Source organism: Scomber japonicus, chromosome 15, assembly GCF_027409825.1.
Source record: "Scomber japonicus isolate fScoJap1 chromosome 15, fScoJap1.pri, whole genome shotgun sequence".
Classification (NCBI taxonomy): Eukaryota; Metazoa; Chordata; class Actinopteri; order Scombriformes; family Scombridae; genus Scomber; species Scomber japonicus.
Genome location: NC_070592.1, coordinates 4171943 through 4193168, shown reverse-complemented (window position 1 = coordinate 4193168; position 21226 = coordinate 4171943). Strand labels below are relative to the sequence as shown.

The window sequence follows — 21226 nt, the reverse complement described above, 5'->3', positions numbered from 1 at the left end:
AACATATTATAATGTAGGCTACTGTTTAGCTGAGATTTGGGAAAGTTTGACAAAGCGTTTGATAAAGCGACACTAATAGCCATCAGCAGGGGGCGCTGATACGATAATATGTTTGCCAAGTGCAAGAAAACCAACAAAGAAGAGTGAATCATTAGTTGCAGTAATAATGTCTAGCAGAAAACATGAGGAGAAAGATGAATGGGAAAGTTAAAAAAAAGTCCATCGAGACGGATGCATCAAAACATAAAACCTCAAGGAGCTTTTTGACTGCAGTAACTTCCAGCAGCAGCAGTAATGTAGTCGTAGACGTCGGTCAAAGCACTGAATCAACCAGCAAAAGTGTTGAGGAGCAGATGGAAGTTGAACCTGATGAGCATCCACAGGCCGGTTATGATGAGGGAAAGACAGCAGACATAAAACAGTAGGTTGCATTTATTCAGGTTGCCACTGACCCGTCTCTCAGGCAACGACATAGTCAGCTTTTATCACCTGGGTTTGTATAATATGATAATGAAAACTATCTTGTCGTTCAGTGCTCTTAAAAAAAGGTGTTAAATCTTGCTGTCAAGCTAATATGAAAAAATAACATCTGAGTGCTGTTTGTTTCTCTGTCATTTGAATGGTGGGCAGGGAAGAGAAGGAGGAGGAATGTGTTAGTAATTAATCACAGCAGAATTGTACAATTAATTAGGTAAATGTTTTTTTGATGTTATTGCTGCAAATACCTTGTTTGCAATAATATTGGTATCATATTTGATATAATATTGTTTGGAATAATATTATGAGGAGATCTCAAGAAAACCCTGTTATTGACTGCTTGTGTGCAGCCAGGTGGTTGGCCTATTAGAGAAAAAGCCCAGGGTTTTTTAGGCCCAGTCCGTCCTTGCATACATAAAGTGTGACTTCATTCTCTGCTACAGTCGCCATTACGCCACTATATCTTTACATAGCAAGTAGTTGTGTGCATTTATTGAACTTTTAACAAACCAGACAGAAGTGTGTATAAAGTACTTTGACCACCAATATCATTAAAACTCTGCATGCTGCACTTTCATTTTTGAAACATCAGTACTAATATTTCAGAAAAATGATGTAGCAGTATTATACTACTATTATTATTATTGTTATGATTATACTACTTTTGTTGAAGTGCATCTGGATACTTTGTCCACATCTGCCATTTGAAGGCAGTAAACTGTATGTGCATTTATAAACTCTGAATGCGGTGATCCTAGTCAAACAAAAATCCTGTGATAAAGGGAGACAAGCAGAACCTTCCTTAGAGATGCATTTTCCAGTGGGACGATGACCACAATCATCCAGACTGACAGTCCCATCCTCCTTGTGTTCAGAAACAATCAAACGTCATCTTCCCGTGAATGCGTCATGGAGACGCCACACAGCCTCGACTGGTTTTAGTAGTGTATCATGACATTATTGGAGTCTCCATTTTAATGATGCCACCCTCATTCATATGGAAATGGATGAAAAGTGTTTTGTCATGCAAACGCTGATCCAGAATGACCTCTTGGACTCCATTGCCAGGCAACTAACATAGTAACCAGCATGGCAACCAGCTGTGGTCCTACAACACGGGATCCATTCATTAAAACTAAAAAAAAAAAAAATGTCAGGCTGGCACTTCCAGTTGAGTAATTGTTGAGTAAGCTGCAGCCTTTAATTCAGGGTAAGTCTTGGGATTTAGAGTGCAGAAAGTAAAAAAATAAGGACTTTTTTAAGGATTTAAAAACCCCAAAGCAACACACAGCATAAAAGCATCCTGACTGAAGTTTCAGAAATGAGAGAACACAAGTCACACCAGCATCTGTGATGATAAGATCACTTCTAAGTTTAGTCCACTTTAGTTCTATAAACTGGATATTTTTGTTAATATTCTGTGTACTTGCTTACTTTTGCTCAATTCCTGAATGTCTATGGGATCAGGATTATGTTATTTAATCCTACAGACACTCAACCACCTGGTATTGCTGTTTGACATAACTACAGGCTAAACCAAATACATAAAAAGGTCTGTCTAAAGGCATTTATTAGTTTTGACTCTGGGAAAGTGGGAAAACAGTAAAATTCCTCCAAACTACTGTGTCTCTGAACTATCTCTTTAGCCAAACCACACACATTCAGGCTATTATGTGTGTTGTCCTTTTGATAATGGAATAACTATTGTAATATATTTTCACTTCCAGTCACTAATCCTCCCATGAAATTGTTTGGAGCCCCCCTGAGGAGGCACACCTCACAATTCTCTGCTATAAAAGGAAAACTTTCAGACAGGGAAGAAAAGTAACTTCATGATTGCTGCACATGAAATAAAAACAATAAAACTGAAGTTTCTGGACATTCAGACTGATGTTTCACAGGATTGTTTTTGTTCTGCTTCAGTCAAGTTTGAACTTTATTAAAGAAAATAACAAATAATAAATCTTTGCCTAACCATATGTGGAAACCCTGCGGACTACAGTGTTTCCTCCTTCCATTCAAGGAGCTTCATGAATCCTGGCAATGATTACATATTATTATTATTATTATTATTATAGCCGTGCGCTCCACTGAGATACTTTAAAGCTCAACAGAATGGTTTAGGGGGTTGAGACCTCTCAGTGTGTGAGGAAACACTCCCTCTACTGGTCATCAAACGGCATTAAAATATCCTCACCATCTGAATTGGGTCATTTAAAGTGCTTTTAAATCAGGCGTGACACTAATGGGAGTGCACTAAAATGAAATGATAAAAACATAGTCGCAAGTTTATTTATTTGCTTTTCAGGTTTAACTTCCGTGAATGATTTTAAAGCTTAAAAAGTATCCTTTGATAAATGTTTGTCTGCTCACAGCCCAGTCATTTTAACAATACAGATTAAAGGCATATTTACAAATATAACTGATCTACATAACCAAACATTTATTGCTAGATATTGTGTTAATTTAAAATATTGACTTGCTGCATGAAAAAAAATGTACAAGCTTGTTGATGCTCTTCGGCCTGCAGATATTGTTGAGGGTAAAAAATATACCTAATTCTTTATTTGGTGCATTGAAATGTTTTGTGTATGTGAAAAAACTGATCTTTTGTTGTGTTTTTGTGTTGGAGGACCAGAAGATTCAAGTTCATGAAGGTCTCCGTACTAACTGCACTTTGTTTTTCTGTGTGATTCAAACAGAAAGAGAGTGACCAGAAGATAACGGTGCAGGTGGAGGGCAGCCTGACCACCTTCACCCAGACGGGCCTGGCAGCTGGTCAGGAGTACACCGTCAGCATCACCGGAGAGATCGACGGCAGAAGGGGAGCCGAGAGCTCCACAGAATTCACGACCTGTGAGCTGTTTACATTTATTTATTCCATATTTCTGTCTTTGGACAATTTGGAGAAAGATTTGAACAATAGAAAACATATTTTTTTCAAAGCTGAATGAATGGTAGAAAGAAAAGTTACACTGATATTTGATTTTTAGTGCCTTGTTTTCAGTTATCTTCTTTAAAAATGTTATTTTATTGACTCGTTTAATAATACTGTACAGTATATCTCAGAGTATGACAGCTGCAGCATTGTTGAGGTGTGGTGGGTGTAACTTTATTTTATTAACCCGCGATTCAGTGCCAAGTTTCATGTCTCAAGACACCCCTAATTTGCTGTTTTAAGAGATAGTGCTACATTCAAGGGAAACATTGAAAACCTTATATATTGTCAAAATAAAGGATATAATGTGCAGCCTCAATACAAAATCCTTGCATTGAAAAAAAGCTGTATTCACGATGGTACATAGGCTGCAGTGGTCTAAACTAAATGTATATGAATGTTCCCAAATATTGATCCCTCATGTGAGCATTGTAGCTTGTGACACACATGTTTTAAAGCTGAAGATTGTTTTATTAAGTATTTCTTAATCTACTACTAAGTTATTGAACAGAAATGTTGATCAGACCAGTAGCTTTCAATGTGCCAGATCCTAATGTGTTGAAAACTAGTTCAGAGTGCAATGCAACAACATTACTCAGCTGGAAGCAGGCCTCAGCCCCTGCCTATGAAAACTGGATGAGGGCAGTAATGATGCATTTATATTTAAAGAAAATTAATTAATAATCTTATATTTTGTGTGGCCTGTTGTGTAGAGAATTGTGTTTTCTATTTAGTTTGTTAAAACACAACAAAAAGTGTTGAATAAAGCCATATTCATCAACTATGAACGAAACTGAAATCAATACTGACAGAAAATGTGCGTATAAAAGTGCACTCTTAATTGTAGTTGTTCGAGAGGGGAGCTTCTGACCAACATCTTGGCAGACAAGTGCGGCTCAAATCTCCAAACTGGCAGAGAAACTTTAAACATTTCCCTCCGCTGCTCTTCCTGTGAACGATGTAATCTGTGGCAGCTGTAGAGAAACTGAGGCTGCAGCAGAGTAACTGTGGGTTTAGGAAAGTGAAGAGGTGGAAGTTCACTGACCCCAGTCTGCTGGGTAGATTAAAGGTTGAAAAAGTGCAAGAGTACCCACTTTTTCCCCACAGAGTCACTCACACAGTGCAGGTACAAGTTACCGGGTAGAATAGAGACTACAAACTTAATTGTACAAGAGTTTTTTTTTTTTTTTTGGTAATTAACTAAATAGAATTGCAGCTCTAATTAAAATCGGTTGGGTTTCATTTCCTTAGGATCAGCTTGGGACATCCCTACTTATCACAATGTTCAAAGTATGTACATTAAAACAACACCTGAGCTAAATCTGCTAAATCAGGTCAGTCTAACATAGCATGAGCAACATGAGGTTCCTAAACTGGGTTGGCTGATAAACTGCTGCATCATACCAATTAACTCAAAAAGCAGCTAAAACACAATTAAATTTGACACAGTGAACTTCATCAGGCAGGACAAATTTTTATGAATGTTCAACAACAAACTAGGAAAACACTCCACTTTACGATTCACTCCTTACATGAGACTGAGTGAGGCTGCAAGTACTTGTGCCACTGTTTAATAAACTTTGTGTCTCAGGCAAGCTTTACAACTATATTCCTTTCTTCTTCAGTAATCTCTGGTCCCACAAATCTCCAAGTCGTCAAGACGACCTCCACGTCTGCGGTGGTCCAATGGGAGCAGTCGCAGGGTGAGATTGACAGGTACCGTATGACTGTGTCACCCAAAGACGGAGCAGGGAAGAGTCAAGAAATGACCTTCCCTCCTGGCAGAGACTCTGCCCACATCCAGCAGCTGGAGGCGGGGAGTTTGTATGACATCATACTTGTGGCAGAAAAAGGCAGGAGTCAGAGTGAACCTGCGTCCACTCAAGCAGTTCCTGGTGAGTAAAACCAAAGTCCATTGTTGGGGGTTGATGACATTTTATTTTGGCCTAGTTAAAGGCCCTGAAAATCTTTTTTCTCCATCAGTTTCTTAATACATTTGGTTATTTTGTGATTTTGCCTTTCATTTTCTCACAAATTTGAAGGCGGTAGGCAGCTGGAAAATGGTGATGTCATAATGACAATGAACTGATTTACTAACAATCATTTTGTGATATATCTTCTTCGATCTTCCATGACATATTCCTTCATCACCATGAACACACACTGTAATTTATTTTAATTCAGTCCCATACACACTGTGCTGCTGCCAGAACTACTCACCAGAGCACCGAATGTCACTGAAAATAGTTCACATCTAATGAACAATTTCCTCTTCTTTTAGTAATGTTTGCTAAAAACTACAGTGGCCAGCTGTTTAAGCATTCATTTAAGACAAATGAACTATATATTTGTGAATAATGATTTCTGTCCTCAGTAGGAACTAATAAGCTTTGGTTTGAGAGCCACAGGCAGGTTCGTGAAGTTGGAAAGTATTGAGACATTTAGTTAAACATTGTTTGTCTTGGTCATTTTGTGAAGTTTCATTTTTAAGATGATCCAGTGGGTTGTGAATGAGTTTTTTAAGAGGTAACACGATCCTTCATCTTTATCTGAAAATGCAGATTTTTATAGGACAGTGAAAGTTAATTTTTTACAGCAACACTGTGAAGTTAGAAATAGAACAAAGAAATGTAGAGATAGTTAGAAAGAAATATAGACAGGGAGTTTAACCAAACAGGAACAAAAGAGGAATAAATCTCTTGCTCCAGCGTTGCTACAACTGTGAGTGAGTCAAATGTTTCTTGTCCAAACTGTATTCAGGTGAGGATAGTTTTGCTCGTGCTAAGTGAGAGCAAGTGAAATTTTATGTGACACCTCATTATTCAATGGAACACATCATAAAAAATGCTTTAGAGTGTGTAGAAAGTTAATAAAGCGATGTGCGGCCTGAACTCTAAAGTACCAAAAAAATGTATGAGTTCCAGAAGAAAATATTCTGTTTTCCTTAACTCTGTCATGTTATTTCCTTCTCAACAGTGACACAGACACCAAGCATGCTAAATTCCTCTGTCCAAGCTCAAAATTAATTACATTTCAATTTTCTCCTTGCAGGTTTTACATGGACACCGTTGCCCTTCACTGTTTGTTTATTCTTGCATAATGATGATCATAATGAATATTAAAACTGCTTTTCTTCCTTTTATTAGATCTCATACATTTTTGATTTTTAACAATTGGCAGCATATAATGAGCTTAACAATAAACACCCCCTTCACATCTTTAGGGAAAACATTACCAAAGGTTACCATGGCAGCTGCAACCACGCAGGTCACACCAGCACCAGGACAAGAAGATGGCGACAGAGACCAAGCCTCAGCCACTGTGTTTGGCAGAACTAAACCTCTGGTCAGCAAAAAAGATGGCCCCAAGCCCAAACTTCCTGAAAGGCCTGCATCCAGGAACTTTTTGCGTTTCAATGCAAGCAGAGCGGCACCTGGAGGTAGAAAGGTTGGCCCAGGCGCTTTGAAAAATCCACAGGAAGGAGAGAGGAAGAAGCCTGTTATAGTCAAAAGACCTAAACCGCTTGGTCCCACTGTAAGAGACAGGATACAAAAGGAGACAGCTTTGACTGCGAGGGACCCCAGTGTAGAGGCATCGAGTACTGAGAGGAGCGAAGACAAAAATTCAGCTATAATGTCTGGAACCAATTCAGGAACCAACTCGGAGGAATCAACTGTTGCTCCTGGCACACAAAAGCAACCAGATGTTGGCACAGAGGTTCAGAGAGGTGATGCTGATCCAGTGTCTTCAGAGCCAACTGGGGCTGGTCAAAGCCATGAGAAGAAATGTATGAATAAAATTAAAGTGACACATATCAGATTACCCCTAAAGGACAGGAGCAGTGGGTGTAGAGGGGATGGAACAGTGCTGGAAGGAAAAACTACGTCAGACCCACATCAGGGCTCTTCTGAAACAGATGATACACCACTGGAAAATCATTTTGATTTGACGCCATTGTCCCCAGAGACTGATCCCAATCATTCACCTGATCCTTTACATAAACTTCTTACAGACACTTTTGACAGTTTGAATATCACAACATTTTCTGTTCACCTGTCCAAACCTGCAGACATTTCTGATGATGCAGCAGCAGTGAGAAAGCAGATTTTAGGAGGACTGAGACCACTGCCATCATCCTCATTATCTCAGTCAACCTCATCAACCTCACAATCATCATCTCTGCCATCATCTTCATCATCATCATCTTCATCTGCAGAATCAACGTCACTCACTTCGTCCTTAACATCAACAGCAGCACCATCATTAACATATTTAATCTTGTCATCTGCCTCATTATTACCATCACCACCATCATCACTACCATCATTGTCCTCTTCCAGTTTAGAAAGATCTGATCCAGGGGAAAGCAATGAAGCTGATATTGCGACTGACAAAAGTACCCCTAGCTTGGCATCACCAGAAGATCGAAAAGTACCCCCCAGAGAAGGTGGCATACCTGTTTTCCGTCGCACACCTCAAAAAGGTGGATACATGCGTCGAGCCTTTCAAAACCGAACCCGACTTCCTTTGAAAGCTCCTTTCCGTTCTGGTTCACCTCTGAACCTCATCCCTACAAGAGCGACAGAAACAAGGCATACCCCTGCAAGTGAGTTATCATTGTCACCATCTTCATCAGCTCCAGAAGAATCATCTTCTGTTGAAGTAAATGTACCGGTTAGTGATACAAGTGCAGACAAAGATGAAGCAACTACCCTTATATCCTCAGGAGCTGAACAAAACCATAAAAAAACGCCAACAAATGGAGGAACACTCCCGGTTCGTCGTCTTCTTCCAAATGGGGAATACTTGCGTCGCCCTTTTAAGAACCAAACTCGCCCAAACTTGAGAGTCCCTACTCAACCTTTAAATCATGCAATGGAAAGTGGTACAGAACCTATTTCTTCTAATGAATCACCAGCCCCCACATCACCTCCTTCCAGTACTAAAGGAAAATCCTATCCAATTGAAGGGACAGGGTCAGGAGTAGAGGACACTGAAGGCAATGTTGGGGGACACTTGCCCACAAAGTTCAACCAGACTAGAGCCAATGGAGTCCCTTCTTCTGATCACCCAACCTCCAGAGGTACTCCCTCACGTCGTCCACATCCGTATGTTGGGCCTTTCCAAAACAGAAACCGTACAAACCCGAGACCACCTCAACCTCCACATAGAGGTCCCATGCGCAAGCCTTTACCAAAAAGAAAGCTAAATGGAAACGGTGGCATTAGGGTAGGTCAAACTATCCAGTCAGCAAAGGAGAATACCCCTGAAGTCCCAGTTGACCCATCTGGAGAGCAGGTTGACAACAGACCTATCCAAGAAGTCAAAATTGGACAATCAGGAGATCAAGACCCTGTAGGGGACAATGATCTGACTATCAAATCTGGGGAAGAAGAAACCCAGACCCCAGAATCTAACTCCGATTCTGACATTCATAAAGAGCGAGTCAATGCTGCCAAAAATACTGGCACTGCAATTCAAGATAGACCAGTTATCAAGCAAACTCCTGATTTAAGAGGCTCAAGACCAATCACACGTTCAAAGAGACCACATACTGGAAGAATAACAGCACACAGCACACAGATGAGAAATATTGGTGGGAGACAAAGGGTAGGGGATCCAAAAGCAAAACATGAGTTTGACAGTAAAACTGAACAGACAAGAAGCGGTAGTTCCGAATCTCCAAAAGAATCAGATGTTTCTTCTTCTGGAGTCAAAAGGGAACCTCTGGACTATGTGGGAGTGACGAACCAAACCTCAGATGGATTTACAGTTATATGGGATGCACCTGAGGGGAAATATAAAAACTTTGTGGTGACCAAGAAAGAATCTGGAAGAGATGAAGAGCCACAGGAGGAGGAAAGCAGGAAAGAACTGGAAGAAGAAGACTCTGAAAAAGAAACTGAAAATAGAAACACTGAAAATGAAAACAGAGTACTTGAAAGTGTGGGCACACAAATACCAACCATCCAAAGCATCAAAGAAGTCAAACCTGCAACAGAAAGTGACAAGATCGTTCTTCCTGGTTCAGCACGCTCCTTCCAGTTTGAAGATCTGCCTCCGCAGAAAGAGTACACTGTGACCTTGCTTGGAAAGGGCCCTGGCCTTCTGTCCAGACTGCACAAGCTTGTCATCAGTACAGGTACAAGCTATTGTGACAGTAGAACAACATGAATTACTACTACTGTACAATGCTACAACATTATTGTCAATGTTGTGAAGTCAGAAAAACTCACTCCTCTCTTCTTGATTTTGCACCTCAGTCTATTCAGAATAAATAAACTGTCCATGTACATGTCTTCTATGTTGTGCTGATTTAAACACAATTTCACTTGTAAACTAATTATCACATGTCTCTAATACGAATGGAGGTGTTTGCTTACTTACTCAATGCTTCTTCCATTTTCATTTCAAGAGCTAAAGTGGTGTGGTGCTCTTGAAAACTGTAAGCTTGTGATTTACAGTTTCAGTTTCATCATCCTGTGTGTTTCTTGTTTAATCATTGGTTCAGTGATGTAACCTGTTTTGTTGTTTGTTTTTCAGCACATTTCAATGTCGACAAAGCCATCTAAGCCACTGTGTTTTATGTTGATACTGGATTTGTGCAATCACTCTTCAGCATTCATGAATATTTGAAACATTGATATTCATGAGTTATCATGCCTTATAATACTCAACTCTTTCTTAACCATGAAGTCACACTCAAGTATTTGATGTCAAATCTCACAAAAGTTAATTGATATGTATGCCATGAAGTTGTCAATGATTATTGATCATAGTAGTTTGCACTGTCATAAAGTTAGCTATAGGTAGATAAGTTAACCGTACTGAATGTCAAAACAAAATTAGTATGTCAAAAAAGCCAATAGTTGTGGCTAATTTTTTGTAGCTGTGAAATAAGGCAACCCTGTCTCCTAAAACTAAACATATTATATACCACTTAATTGTTTCCCCAGTTGGTATAGGTTGGGGTGGATGGTGGATGTACAAAATAGGATATGGACACAACAAGAAAACATTTGACCATGGACTAACTAGTCATTTAGATCATGTCAGCTTGTTAGCTAGCAAATTTGTGTACTGGCTAATGCGTCTAGTTTTTGTTGGCTGGTAGCTGCATGTTGACATTAGCATTGGTTGCCTTTAGCCCGCTGGTAAGTTCTCCAGCTAACAATTTGTTCCGTTTAACTTAACTTGGACACAGAAAATGTTGTTCCTACACTGTAAGAAATGAGAAACCAAGAATCAAAAGTAGTTCTAACATCCTTGTTCATTCAAAACCTCTGCTTCCATAACCTTCACCTGCCAAGTATTTGAACTTTGTTTTAGCTTTTTTCTTCTCAATGTGGTACATCCACTCAGTCTTGGACAGAAAGCTTGACAGAACCTCTTATGAGGCTAAATTCATTCACTGACCTCAACTTCAAATTAATATTCAATTGAATAATCTTAGTTGCCCCATTCATCATATAATTATATTAATATTGTACAATTCTAAAGTAAACATCCAATGCTAACATTCAGCATGCATCCAGATGCAACTAAAAGCCACCAATCTGCTTCCCAATGATTCCAGGGTTGCAGAAAGACAGATAGTCTCAGTGGGTGAATTGACATCAAATTAGAGTCCACACACAAACAAAAAAACAGCATAACGTAACACAACATCATTCATTCACTGCTGCTCTGGTCTTCTCTCATTCAGGGTAAGCTAACAGCCAGCTTCACTGACACCCCTTCACTTCTCACCCAAACCAGGGTAAGACCACGGCTGGTCTCTACACATTTGGTTTGTCTTCACCTTTAAAAATTCAAAATGTGCAAATTCTAATCCTATAATTACTACAGTAAACAGTATTTAACTTTTAAGGACCTATTTTGAGGACACAATATGGATCAATAAGTTGTCAATTATTAGTCTATTGTTTGAGATTGTGATGATTCAGTTGAATGAAAAATCACTCACACTCCAAGTTAAAAATCTGACATAAACTTCACTTTCCTTCTTTTTTTTTTAGCTCTTAAGACTGCATTGAAATAATATCTAGCTGTGTTTTGTTTTCTTCCAACCTTAACAACCTTGTGAAGTTGTCAACTTTTCTTTCTTTGTGTTGACACCCGTCATTTCTGCCGCGCTTCTTTTTTCAGGTTCGAGTGACCAGCTAGCTAATCATGTCTTCATTCTCTCTTTTGCTGCTGTCCAGGATCCATCGTTTACGTTTAATTGTGACACTTTATGTCTGTATATGATCTGTATACTGTATATATGTTTGCAATGTACATATATACACAAAAACTCATTGGAGCACTAATTGCAAATGTGTGGATGAATAAATAATAAATGTGCACACTGTTTCCTGTACACAAAACCTTAGGATTTATTGTTTTTTCACTATTTTTATTGTCACCATAAACCTTTTTCTACTTATATCTCCTCATGAAACTTGCTGCATAATGTTCCCACTTTATTTTACTTTCTTTCTACGTCACTATATCTTCTTCCATTTTTTTTTCTCATTACTTTTTCCTGTCTTCATAATTTTAATTCCTATTTTGTGAATGTCTTCTTTCTCTTTTTCACTTCATTCCTTTCTTCCTTCCCTCCTGTCAATCACCTCCCTCACTGAACTCCTCTCACCATTCAGGCCCGGAGCCTCCGACTGACATAACCTTCAGCAAAGTGACAGAAACATCTCTGACGGTGTCCTGGACCAAACCCAATACACCCGTCAGTGGTTTCAAGATCACATACACCCACACTGAGGAAGGTGAGAAATACATTCATGTTTTACTAATTTACATGGATTTGCATGGCCCTGAAATAAGCAATAAATCAATTTAAAATAACTGATGTATGGACCTAAGAGATGAAGCAGATATTAAGAGTCTGTCATCATCCATTTCATCATGAAGAGCTGCCCTGAAATAGTATATAGAGAATATGAATGAATGAACAAAATTACTCATTGCCCATCTTCTCTGTACAGGTGAGCCTGTGTCAGTGTCCGTGGACTCGAACAATTCTTCTCTCGGCCTATCACAGCTCTCTCCTGGCTCCTCTTACGAGGTCAATGTCATCTCCATCCTTGGATTGGATGAGAGCGACCCCATCAGGGAATCTGTCAGGACACGTAAGTGCTGCAGCCCACAGGTTTCCCTCTTCACTTATATTTAACATCCTGTGTTTATTAATGCTATAAATGACAAACTGAATAGCTTCGACCTTTGACTTTCATAAAATCCCTTCATGACTTAACCTAGAGCCAAATTCTTTTAAAACAAGAGTTATGAGGTTTTCAAAATTAAATGGAAGACCAGTTTTATTACAGAAATTTCCTGTTTTCTTTCTTATATTTTATTAACTTCAAGACAGTTAAAGATCTTTGTAGTTCTTAACAATCTAATCATGTATGTTTCCTTTTATATTTTTCCTTATGTATTCAAAAGTCACATCTTCCATAACATCTGTAAGCAGGTGCAGCATCTGGAAACAAACTGTGGATATTTTGAACTTTTCTCAGTGGAGTCCCAGTCTGGATTCGTTCCAGTGCTCTGTGTTTCTTCAAAATACTTTTTCCTTTTTCAGATGATTCCCACTGGTGATGTAACTGTTGACAAACCAAACACAGTGTCTCACAGTGTGAATCCTCTCTGTGCTTACTTTATGGATGTTTTGACCTCTTCTGCATATTTTTCTGCTTTCATTTAGTAGTTAATTTATTGTTTTTGCCATTTGTTGTTTGTGCTCTGTTTTGACCATTTTCTTTTCTCATCTCTCTCATTCTCTCAGGACCTGACGCTCCTACAGACCTAAAGGCCGTAAACGTCACAGACACCAAGGCCTTGTTATTATGGCGTCCAGCATTGGCCGCCATTGATAAATACACCATTGTTTACAGCTCAGGAAAAGGTAAGTGATTGTTACAGCAGTTCTGTAGTTTATTTTAAAACAAAATGTAACTTCACTGTAATATATTAGTTAAAAGTGAAATGTGAAACTTGATGTCTGATAATGACTTAAAAAAAACTAAATTTAAAGGATGATGGTTTATTTCAACATGTTCATTAGTTCAGTTCCTGGATCACACTGATCAATTCACAGCCTTTAACTATGCAACCAGACTGCTGTGAATGAATTGAACTGCCTATAACTAAGAAGCACCTGATCCTACTTGCTGAAATCTTAGAAAAAGATTAAAGCAAAAGCCAATGATAAAGGGGGGGGGGGGGGGGGGGGAAATGCATCTGTCCTGACTATTTATGAAAATAATATAAAATAAAGTTGATTTATAGTGTCAAAACAACAATTACAAAGTGCTTTACATGGCAGACATAAAAGGAGCAAAGCACAGAATAAAATACACAAACATTCCCACGTATATATCATTCAAAACGAATAAAAACAAGTCAATAAATAAAAATTATAAGAAAACCTGATGATAAAAGAAGCAACTTTTCTTTTGTATCAATTCTAAAATCAACTGACAGCCAGTGTAAGGACATTAAAAAAGGAAAGGTGTGGTCTCTTGTTTTCTTGTGTGACTTTCTTATTCATGGAAGCTAATAAACCATTGTATTAATCTAATGAAAAGAAAACTCATATGAACGACTCAGTACCCTCAATATTTGAGATTGGACAAAAAAAAGGCAAATAAGAAGTAATAATAATTGTGTTTGTAAACTGAGTAAAATGTAAACTGATGATTCAGAGTTTTGTTTGTTCAGATTCACCATTGACGGTCACAGTGTCTGGAAACGCAGCGGAGCAGCAGCTGAGCGGTTTGGAAGGATCCACCACCTACACTGTCACCATAACCAGCGAGTTGGGCAGCCAGCAGAGCTCAGCAGCCACCACCAGCTTCACCACCAACAGCGGTCCGCACACACAAACCCTGAACCTTTAAACTGTTATTTACTATTTATTTAAACTCTCTGAGGTTAGCATCCTCTTTTTCAATGGAGACCTGGCCAGGACAGCAGCATTACAAGTTTCAGACAGGACAACATGGGTTAGGGTTAGGGATAAAACACCAATTAAACACTAAAAACCAGATGACGTTGTATGAAGGCTCAAAGAACAGAGAAAAGCAACTGTCAGTGTCAGGAAAGCTAAAAGTGACAGTCAAACAGAGGCTGAACTGAGGGGCTACATGAAGGGCCAACTTTAACTGTAAATCATGCAAAGATATTCCAGTAGAGCCCCAGAATATAAATGTAGACCTGGGAATATGTAGATTGTGTCTCCTTTTAAAGAGACTCAAGAGTGTCCATCATAAAGCAGGAACTTTCATACTTACAGTAAGTTTGTAAGTAACTGTAATTCCTCCACCTCTTACCTGTCCAGGCTCTGGAAAACTACGTGACCTTCAGGCCAGTCAGGTAACCCCTCGCACCGCCTTGTTGACATGGAAACCACCCTCAAAGGTTTTAGGAAACTACAAGCTGACCTATCAGACAGAAGGTCAAGAAATGAAGGTAAGAAAATTAATTAGCTACCTCCTGGAATCTCAGCATGTATAAATGGTGAAACTATTTTTTACTACCATGAACTGCTCTATAATATCATTCAATGATTAGCAATAATGATTTGTATATTTTTATGGATGCATAAGTAATTGTTCCTGTAATTTGGGTTTCTGGAAGTTGTATACTTTGATAAGAGAAAAGAGAATATGTACAAAGGCTTAAAATAAACTGGTGTGAAATGTTTTTGACCATCAGTCTGGCTTACTTCTACCAAATCTCCTGTTTTTTCTCTCTATAGGAAGTGATTGTGGATGCCTCAGTAAGAGAGTACAAGCTGACTAAGCTTCACCCTGGATCCAAGTACAATGTACAGCTGCAGATGGAGGGAGGAGGAGGCTCCATCTCTACTGACTTGACCACTGGTACAACAGCTTCTTATATCACAGTGTTATTCTTTTGAAGACAAAGGATAAGACTGCCAAATTAACAATTAACTAATCTTATGTCTTATTCCACTGTGCCGTAGACCATGTTGTTGTCCAGAAACTATTAAAACCATTGAGCCACACCACTGCACTGGGTTACATTTTCCTTCAATATGAAGAGTTTGGTCGCATTAGTTTGTTTCAAAATGGCTCCAAAGACTAATTACCATGATCTTATTTTCAGTCTCCAGAGAGTAGTTCTGTGTAACACCCAATGAGCATGTGCAGGAACACGGCTCTATATTTTGTGTTCCTTTCACCTTCCTCCTCCCTCCTCTTCCTTAGGTACCTTACGGTTCCCCTTCCCCACCGACTGCTCCCAGGAGCTGCTGAACGGCATCAAGACATCAGGCGAGGTCGAGATTTTCCCACACGGGAAACTCGGGGCACCGCTGATGGTTTACTGCGACATGGAGACAGACGGAGGAGGATGGACGGTACAGTGACATCATCAGTTACATCATCACCTTGATCCACGTGTCTCAGTTCCATACTACAGCATATACTGTAGACTCATTTTTATAGTGTATGGTTTCTTGCAGTTAGTTTACATGAAATGCTTTAAGGTTGAGCACAGTCAGAAAACAGCTTTTTTCAGTCTGTATTAGATTTTACATTATTTTTACACACATTCTTCACCCCTGCTCACAATCAGTCTGGATTTGGGACACTGAACCGATTGTGTGTTTCCTGTCTGCAGGTCTTCCAGAGGAGGAAGGACGGCTCGGTGGATTTCTTTAAAGGTTGGAAGGAGTACGTCAGGGGATTCGGAGATCTGAGTGGAGAGTTCTGGTTGGGTAAGAAAAATACATTTTATCACACACCAATAGGCCATCCACATTTAGCACAACAAAAAAACTTGTTATAACAAGATTCTTATAGAAAGGTGTTTTAAATATTAGAGTGTTGGGACTTAGGTTTGGTTATCAGCATTAATGAATGATTATCAGACACAATCTTCTTGTTTCTTAGCTGACAAATCCATAGTTGAGTCAGGCTAAGAATAGTTTGGCTCCAAAGGCTGAATGATGTCAGCTTTGTTGGGTAGTCTATGTTCAGTTGTGCAGGTCAGAGGGTCCAGGTTACTGTGGAGGCCACTGATTTTCCCTTTGTTGTCAGAGTCAATAGCTTGATGATACCTTGCCTTTGTTGCTGAATCCCAAGCAGGCTATTACGTCACTACGTGTTCAGAAGAGTTCTGTGTGTGTCTGCTGTGAGCAGGACACATGTGGGAATAGAGAGCTGAGAAGCTGAATGGAAAAGGAGAGTGGAGAGGTTGAGTTCTGGTTTTGTGACCCTGGGTCCATGGGTGGAGTTCACACCTGGGTGCAAACAACTGAGGACTGTGGGAAGTTGAGTTACTTAAAGACTCCCTTTGTTAGAGTATTGAAACATGAGGTCATCCAGTGAGACTCGACAATCCCCCCTTCGGTCTCAGGATTGTACTCGATGTGTGGTCCTTTTTTTTTTTTTAATAAGGAAATGCATTTTCTCATAATGTAATCAAAAACACTTGATTAGGGTAGAGAAAGATTGTGGTTTGGGTTAAAACAGGAAAATACAATAAAAATGTCTCTTTTAGACACTAAAATACCCAACATGATGGTCAGTTAGTGCCAGAGGTCCAGCAATAAATTTCAGAAATCAATTCAGTATGAATAGAACAAACTACTATCAGCACAGAAAGCTTGTACAGACCAACAGCCTGGAATCGAATCCCATTCGGTGTCAATAGTCATCAATAGCCAGTTGCTCTGTTCCGTAGCTGGTGCCTCATGAAAAACCTGTGTGACTGAGTAAGGCCCTGAACACTCTCACCACCCTGCTCATGCTGTGAGAGTAAGAAATAAATTTGGGATTTGTGTTGAGTTTACAAATATCAATAGTGAGTTGGAAGTTACATGGTTTCAAACAACTCTAAAGTAAACCCCACAGGAAGGTCTGTCCAATATTCACTCTTTTAGTGAAAAAGAATATAAAAAAGTATATTAAAAAAAAGTATATACTTTTTTTAATCTTTTCTTTATCTCAGGTCTCGACAGTCTCCACAACCTGACAACGATGACCAGGATGACTCTGCGTGTCGACATGCGTGATGGAGATGAGGCAGTGTTCGCCAAATACTCAACATTCGAGGTTGCCAAGAGGAACTACAAACTGACAGTGGGCGGATACAGCGGCACTGCAGGTGAGAAGAAGAAGACGGGAAGTGTCAAAAGTGTTAATGTGAAATGTGGGCTTTAGCTCCAGTGATGCCACCTTAATTGCACATCCTGTATATTTGTACTTTGTTTTACAGGTCCCTTCATTTTCTACTAATTTCCTTAAAGTTTTGAAGGCATGTAGTTAAATATTTGGATATTTTGCAGACAGGGTGGTGGAATGTGGTACAAATTGTGAAAAACAGAAAAATGTGAAGTTGATTGAATTGGAGTTTCATATGTAGTTCTTTTTTTTTTTTTTTTTTTTTTTTTTACATTTTTTGAACAATTTCCTAAACGTAATTGCTGTGTAATGCTTTATTCTTAGGACAATTCTTTGAAATGTGAATGGCTTGTGTTTCAAAAGATATAATCTAATACAATCTAACTCACCAGGAAGAAAACATGAATGGTCCATTACTCCATTTAGAAGATGGAGTTGTTGTACACTTGTGCCCTCTTGTGGCTGAAATGAGTATTACACAACACTTCAAAATCCAGACAGACATAAAAAAACTCAATCCTGAAACATTTTTTCACCTGTTCTTGCATCACAAACTATGGATTTGTTCCTGTGTAATCTCTGCAGAAAGGGTTTTACCTTTTATCTTTTGTTTTTTCTCATCTCTGTTCCATCTCTCCACTCAGGCGACTCCTTCAGTTACCACAACAATCGAGTCTTCTCCACCAAGGACCGCGACCCAGCACCGTTCATCACCCGCTGTGCCATGTCGTACCGCGGCGGCTGGTGGTACAAGAACTGCCACGAGGCAAACCTCAACGGCCTGTACGGCATCGATGTCAAACACCAGGTGGTGACCTCACTCTGAAACCTTTTTGATGTTTTTCATAACCGTAGTAACGTAAATGATTTTAGTAGTTCCAGGAAGTGAACAGTTCTAGAAATTAAACTCACGGATCAATCGAAGAGCTAAAAGTTCCTTCAGTGCTTTATATTTCTATCTGAAGAAACAGGAAGAACAGAAAATAAGAGTGATAACTGATTAAAATGGTCAGCTTTGTTTGAAATTGATTATTGCACAGAAACTCTCACTCATTATTCATTAGGAGTCATGTTTCTGTCCACCTGCTGAATGTAAGTCCAATATTCACTTTTAGCTTTTTGTGCACTACCTTCTCTTGACCACACGATGGCAGCAGCGCTGCATTTTAATGTTTAACAACCAAAAGAAGAAACTGTAAGAACCACTGACTGAATATACATATTTATACAGTCAATGGCATAATTTTTGTGAAAATGAATCAGTTTATTTATAGAGCACATTTAAAAACAACATGTTGCTTTACAGAGAGATGACAATTACAATCAAATAAAAACACAGATGTAATTGTGAGGATCAAGAGAGGGAAAACGTAAGATACCAAAACAAACCTAAAAACACAACACAGACAACAAATACATAGAAAACTAATAGTGTGTTTTGAGTTTCCAATAATCCATAAAGGATTAAATAATATTTTATTTTATAAAATACATTATTGAGATTTTCTTAAACAGAACTAATTTCCTTCATGATTAATCATAAATTACATTGTTGTTTTCAGGAAACTTTGTCAGAAATTGTTCAGAATAAATACTCAAAAAACCCAACAATAATATTTAATAAGTTATTATATTTTTATTGTTATTCATACTTCATAATACATAGATATCACCTATATCGTTATAGCAGTTTGCATTACACTTACACATTAATACAATATTACATGACATTATATAGACGAGATAATGTATAATATATAATATAATTTACAGTTTAGAGACAATACTGAACGATCTCAGATTGACCTGAATTTTTTTAAGTCTTATGTTTGTTTTATTTGTAAAATTTATTTCAGGGTGTGATCTGGACCAGCTGGAAAGGAAAAGAGTTCTCCATCCCGTTCACTGAGATGAAGATGAGACCAGCAGCCTTCAGTCCTCCGACCAGAGGATGAGAGGATGACACAAGATAATGAACTGTTACACATGTGTTGGACAACACGTGAACAAACACACACACACGAGATGAAGACGTATTTTTTCATTTGTATAGAGGACAGTTATCAGTATGTTACTGTAGATTGTACAGTTTTCATGTTTTTATCATGTTTTTAAAGCAGGGCTGCTCCAACTCTCTATATTTAAAGGGTCATTTCACCCCAAATTACATAATAACAAAGTATTTCAGATCATTCTGGTTTCATGTGCTGATATTTTGATATATCTGAACTTCTACCCCAAATATAATGTAAGATGTATACATGGCTGCTGTTTGCAGCACTTTTGTCGATGTTTCTCTTCTAGTTGAGTCAGAGGTGATTTTCTTTCTGTGCACGCAGAATTTTTGTTTTTGATGTAAATAAAAATCACACTACATGCCTCATTATTTGATTTGGGATGGAAACGAGTCAGCAGCCAAACACACAGTAAAATACAGACTGATGAGTAGTAGATACAGAATGAATGTTGATTTCATCCAGTGAGATTTTATTTGGGTTGAAAGTTAAATTACTTTTTTCATTTTCATTTTTTAAGCAAAGACAGCAAAAAAATAAGAGACAATGACAACATCATGAATTTAAAAAATGATTAAGCCAATTAAGTTTTTTTTTTTTTTAAAAAGGAGACAATTACAAAAGAAATAAATCTAAATTTAAATGCATTTTCTACTAATTGACTGTGCGGACATACTGTGGATTTTGGCCTCCATCACTTACATTGAAAGCACAGTTGAAGGTCGTTTAAAAGTCAGTATAAACAGGAGAAATGATAACAGCGAGGAAAAACTCTTTCACTAATCATACAGACTTGTCCTTTAATAGTGATGGAAGTGTGACTACATTGTGGAGCACAATATAGAATATAACAGCATAAATGATGCAGGAACACATAATATTTTGTGCTTTTTTCATTTAAGAAAACTTCATCCAGTTTTAACAAATCATTCCTCAAACTGCCTTGAAAGAACCAAATTAGCAGGTTGAGCATTAACAGGATTATTTTAACCTGGTAGCTTGTTAGCCTCATTTGTAGAACAGCAGGAGACTTTAACTGCTGCCACATTTCATATTTCTGCTTCATAAAACTATTATCTCTTCTGCAGGACAGCCTAACTAAAAGGATATATTGCAGTATAGTATATAGTGCATTGAGTCAAAATATCATTCAAACAAAATCCCACACAACAAAATACCAACTTAAATAACTTTATTTGTATTTACAAAAAATACCACTCAAAGTGCTTTACAAAAAAAAAAAAAAAAAAAAGACCAACAGCAAGCATTTAATTCACTTTGGTGATCAAATTCCTGTATTTTAGTAACAAACATGTTTTATTGTATCAAATCAGATTTTTGGAATAAGGTTGAGTTGGGATTGAAAATGCGTTAAAATAAATGCAATTAAAATTAAAAACTATTTACAGTACAAACCCCCCCCCCCCAAAAAAAAAACAACACGTTCATGATTCTCATAATTCTGACTTCATTTCATGATCGGTCTTAAAAAATTCATTATCAATTCTCGTCAAATTTGAATGAAGTTTTGTTTGAAACATGATAAACAGATTTATCACAAAGTAAAAACGCTTATAAAAGTAAAAACAAAGAATAAACTTAAAAACTTAAAAAATATATTTTCAGTTTTAAAGTAGATT

The 21226-nt window shown here is 38.1% G+C and overlaps 1 protein-coding gene across 1 annotated transcript in view; it reads left to right on the top strand.

Moving 5' to 3' along the window:
* Positions 1-19947, top strand: part of LOC128374604 (tenascin-X) — a 42746-nt gene extending 22799 nt beyond the window's left edge. The window contains exons 6-18 of the mRNA XM_053334849.1: positions 3180-3333; positions 5041-5310; positions 12061-12183; positions 12403-12546; positions 13206-13325; positions 14141-14290; positions 14760-14890; positions 15180-15303; positions 15652-15803; positions 16067-16163; positions 17399-17554; positions 18216-18379; positions 19428-19947. Coding sequence (XP_053190824.1) covers positions 3180-3333; positions 5041-5310; positions 12061-12183; positions 12403-12546; positions 13206-13325; positions 14141-14290; positions 14760-14890; positions 15180-15303; positions 15652-15803; positions 16067-16163; positions 17399-17554; positions 18216-18379; positions 19428-19526 — 1884 coding nt within the window. The 3' untranslated portion in view covers positions 19527-19947. The remainder of the gene's footprint in view (positions 1-3179; positions 3334-5040; positions 5311-12060; positions 12184-12402; positions 12547-13205; positions 13326-14140; positions 14291-14759; positions 14891-15179; positions 15304-15651; positions 15804-16066; positions 16164-17398; positions 17555-18215; positions 18380-19427) is intronic.
* The last annotated feature ends 1279 nt before the right edge of the window (positions 19948-21226 follow it).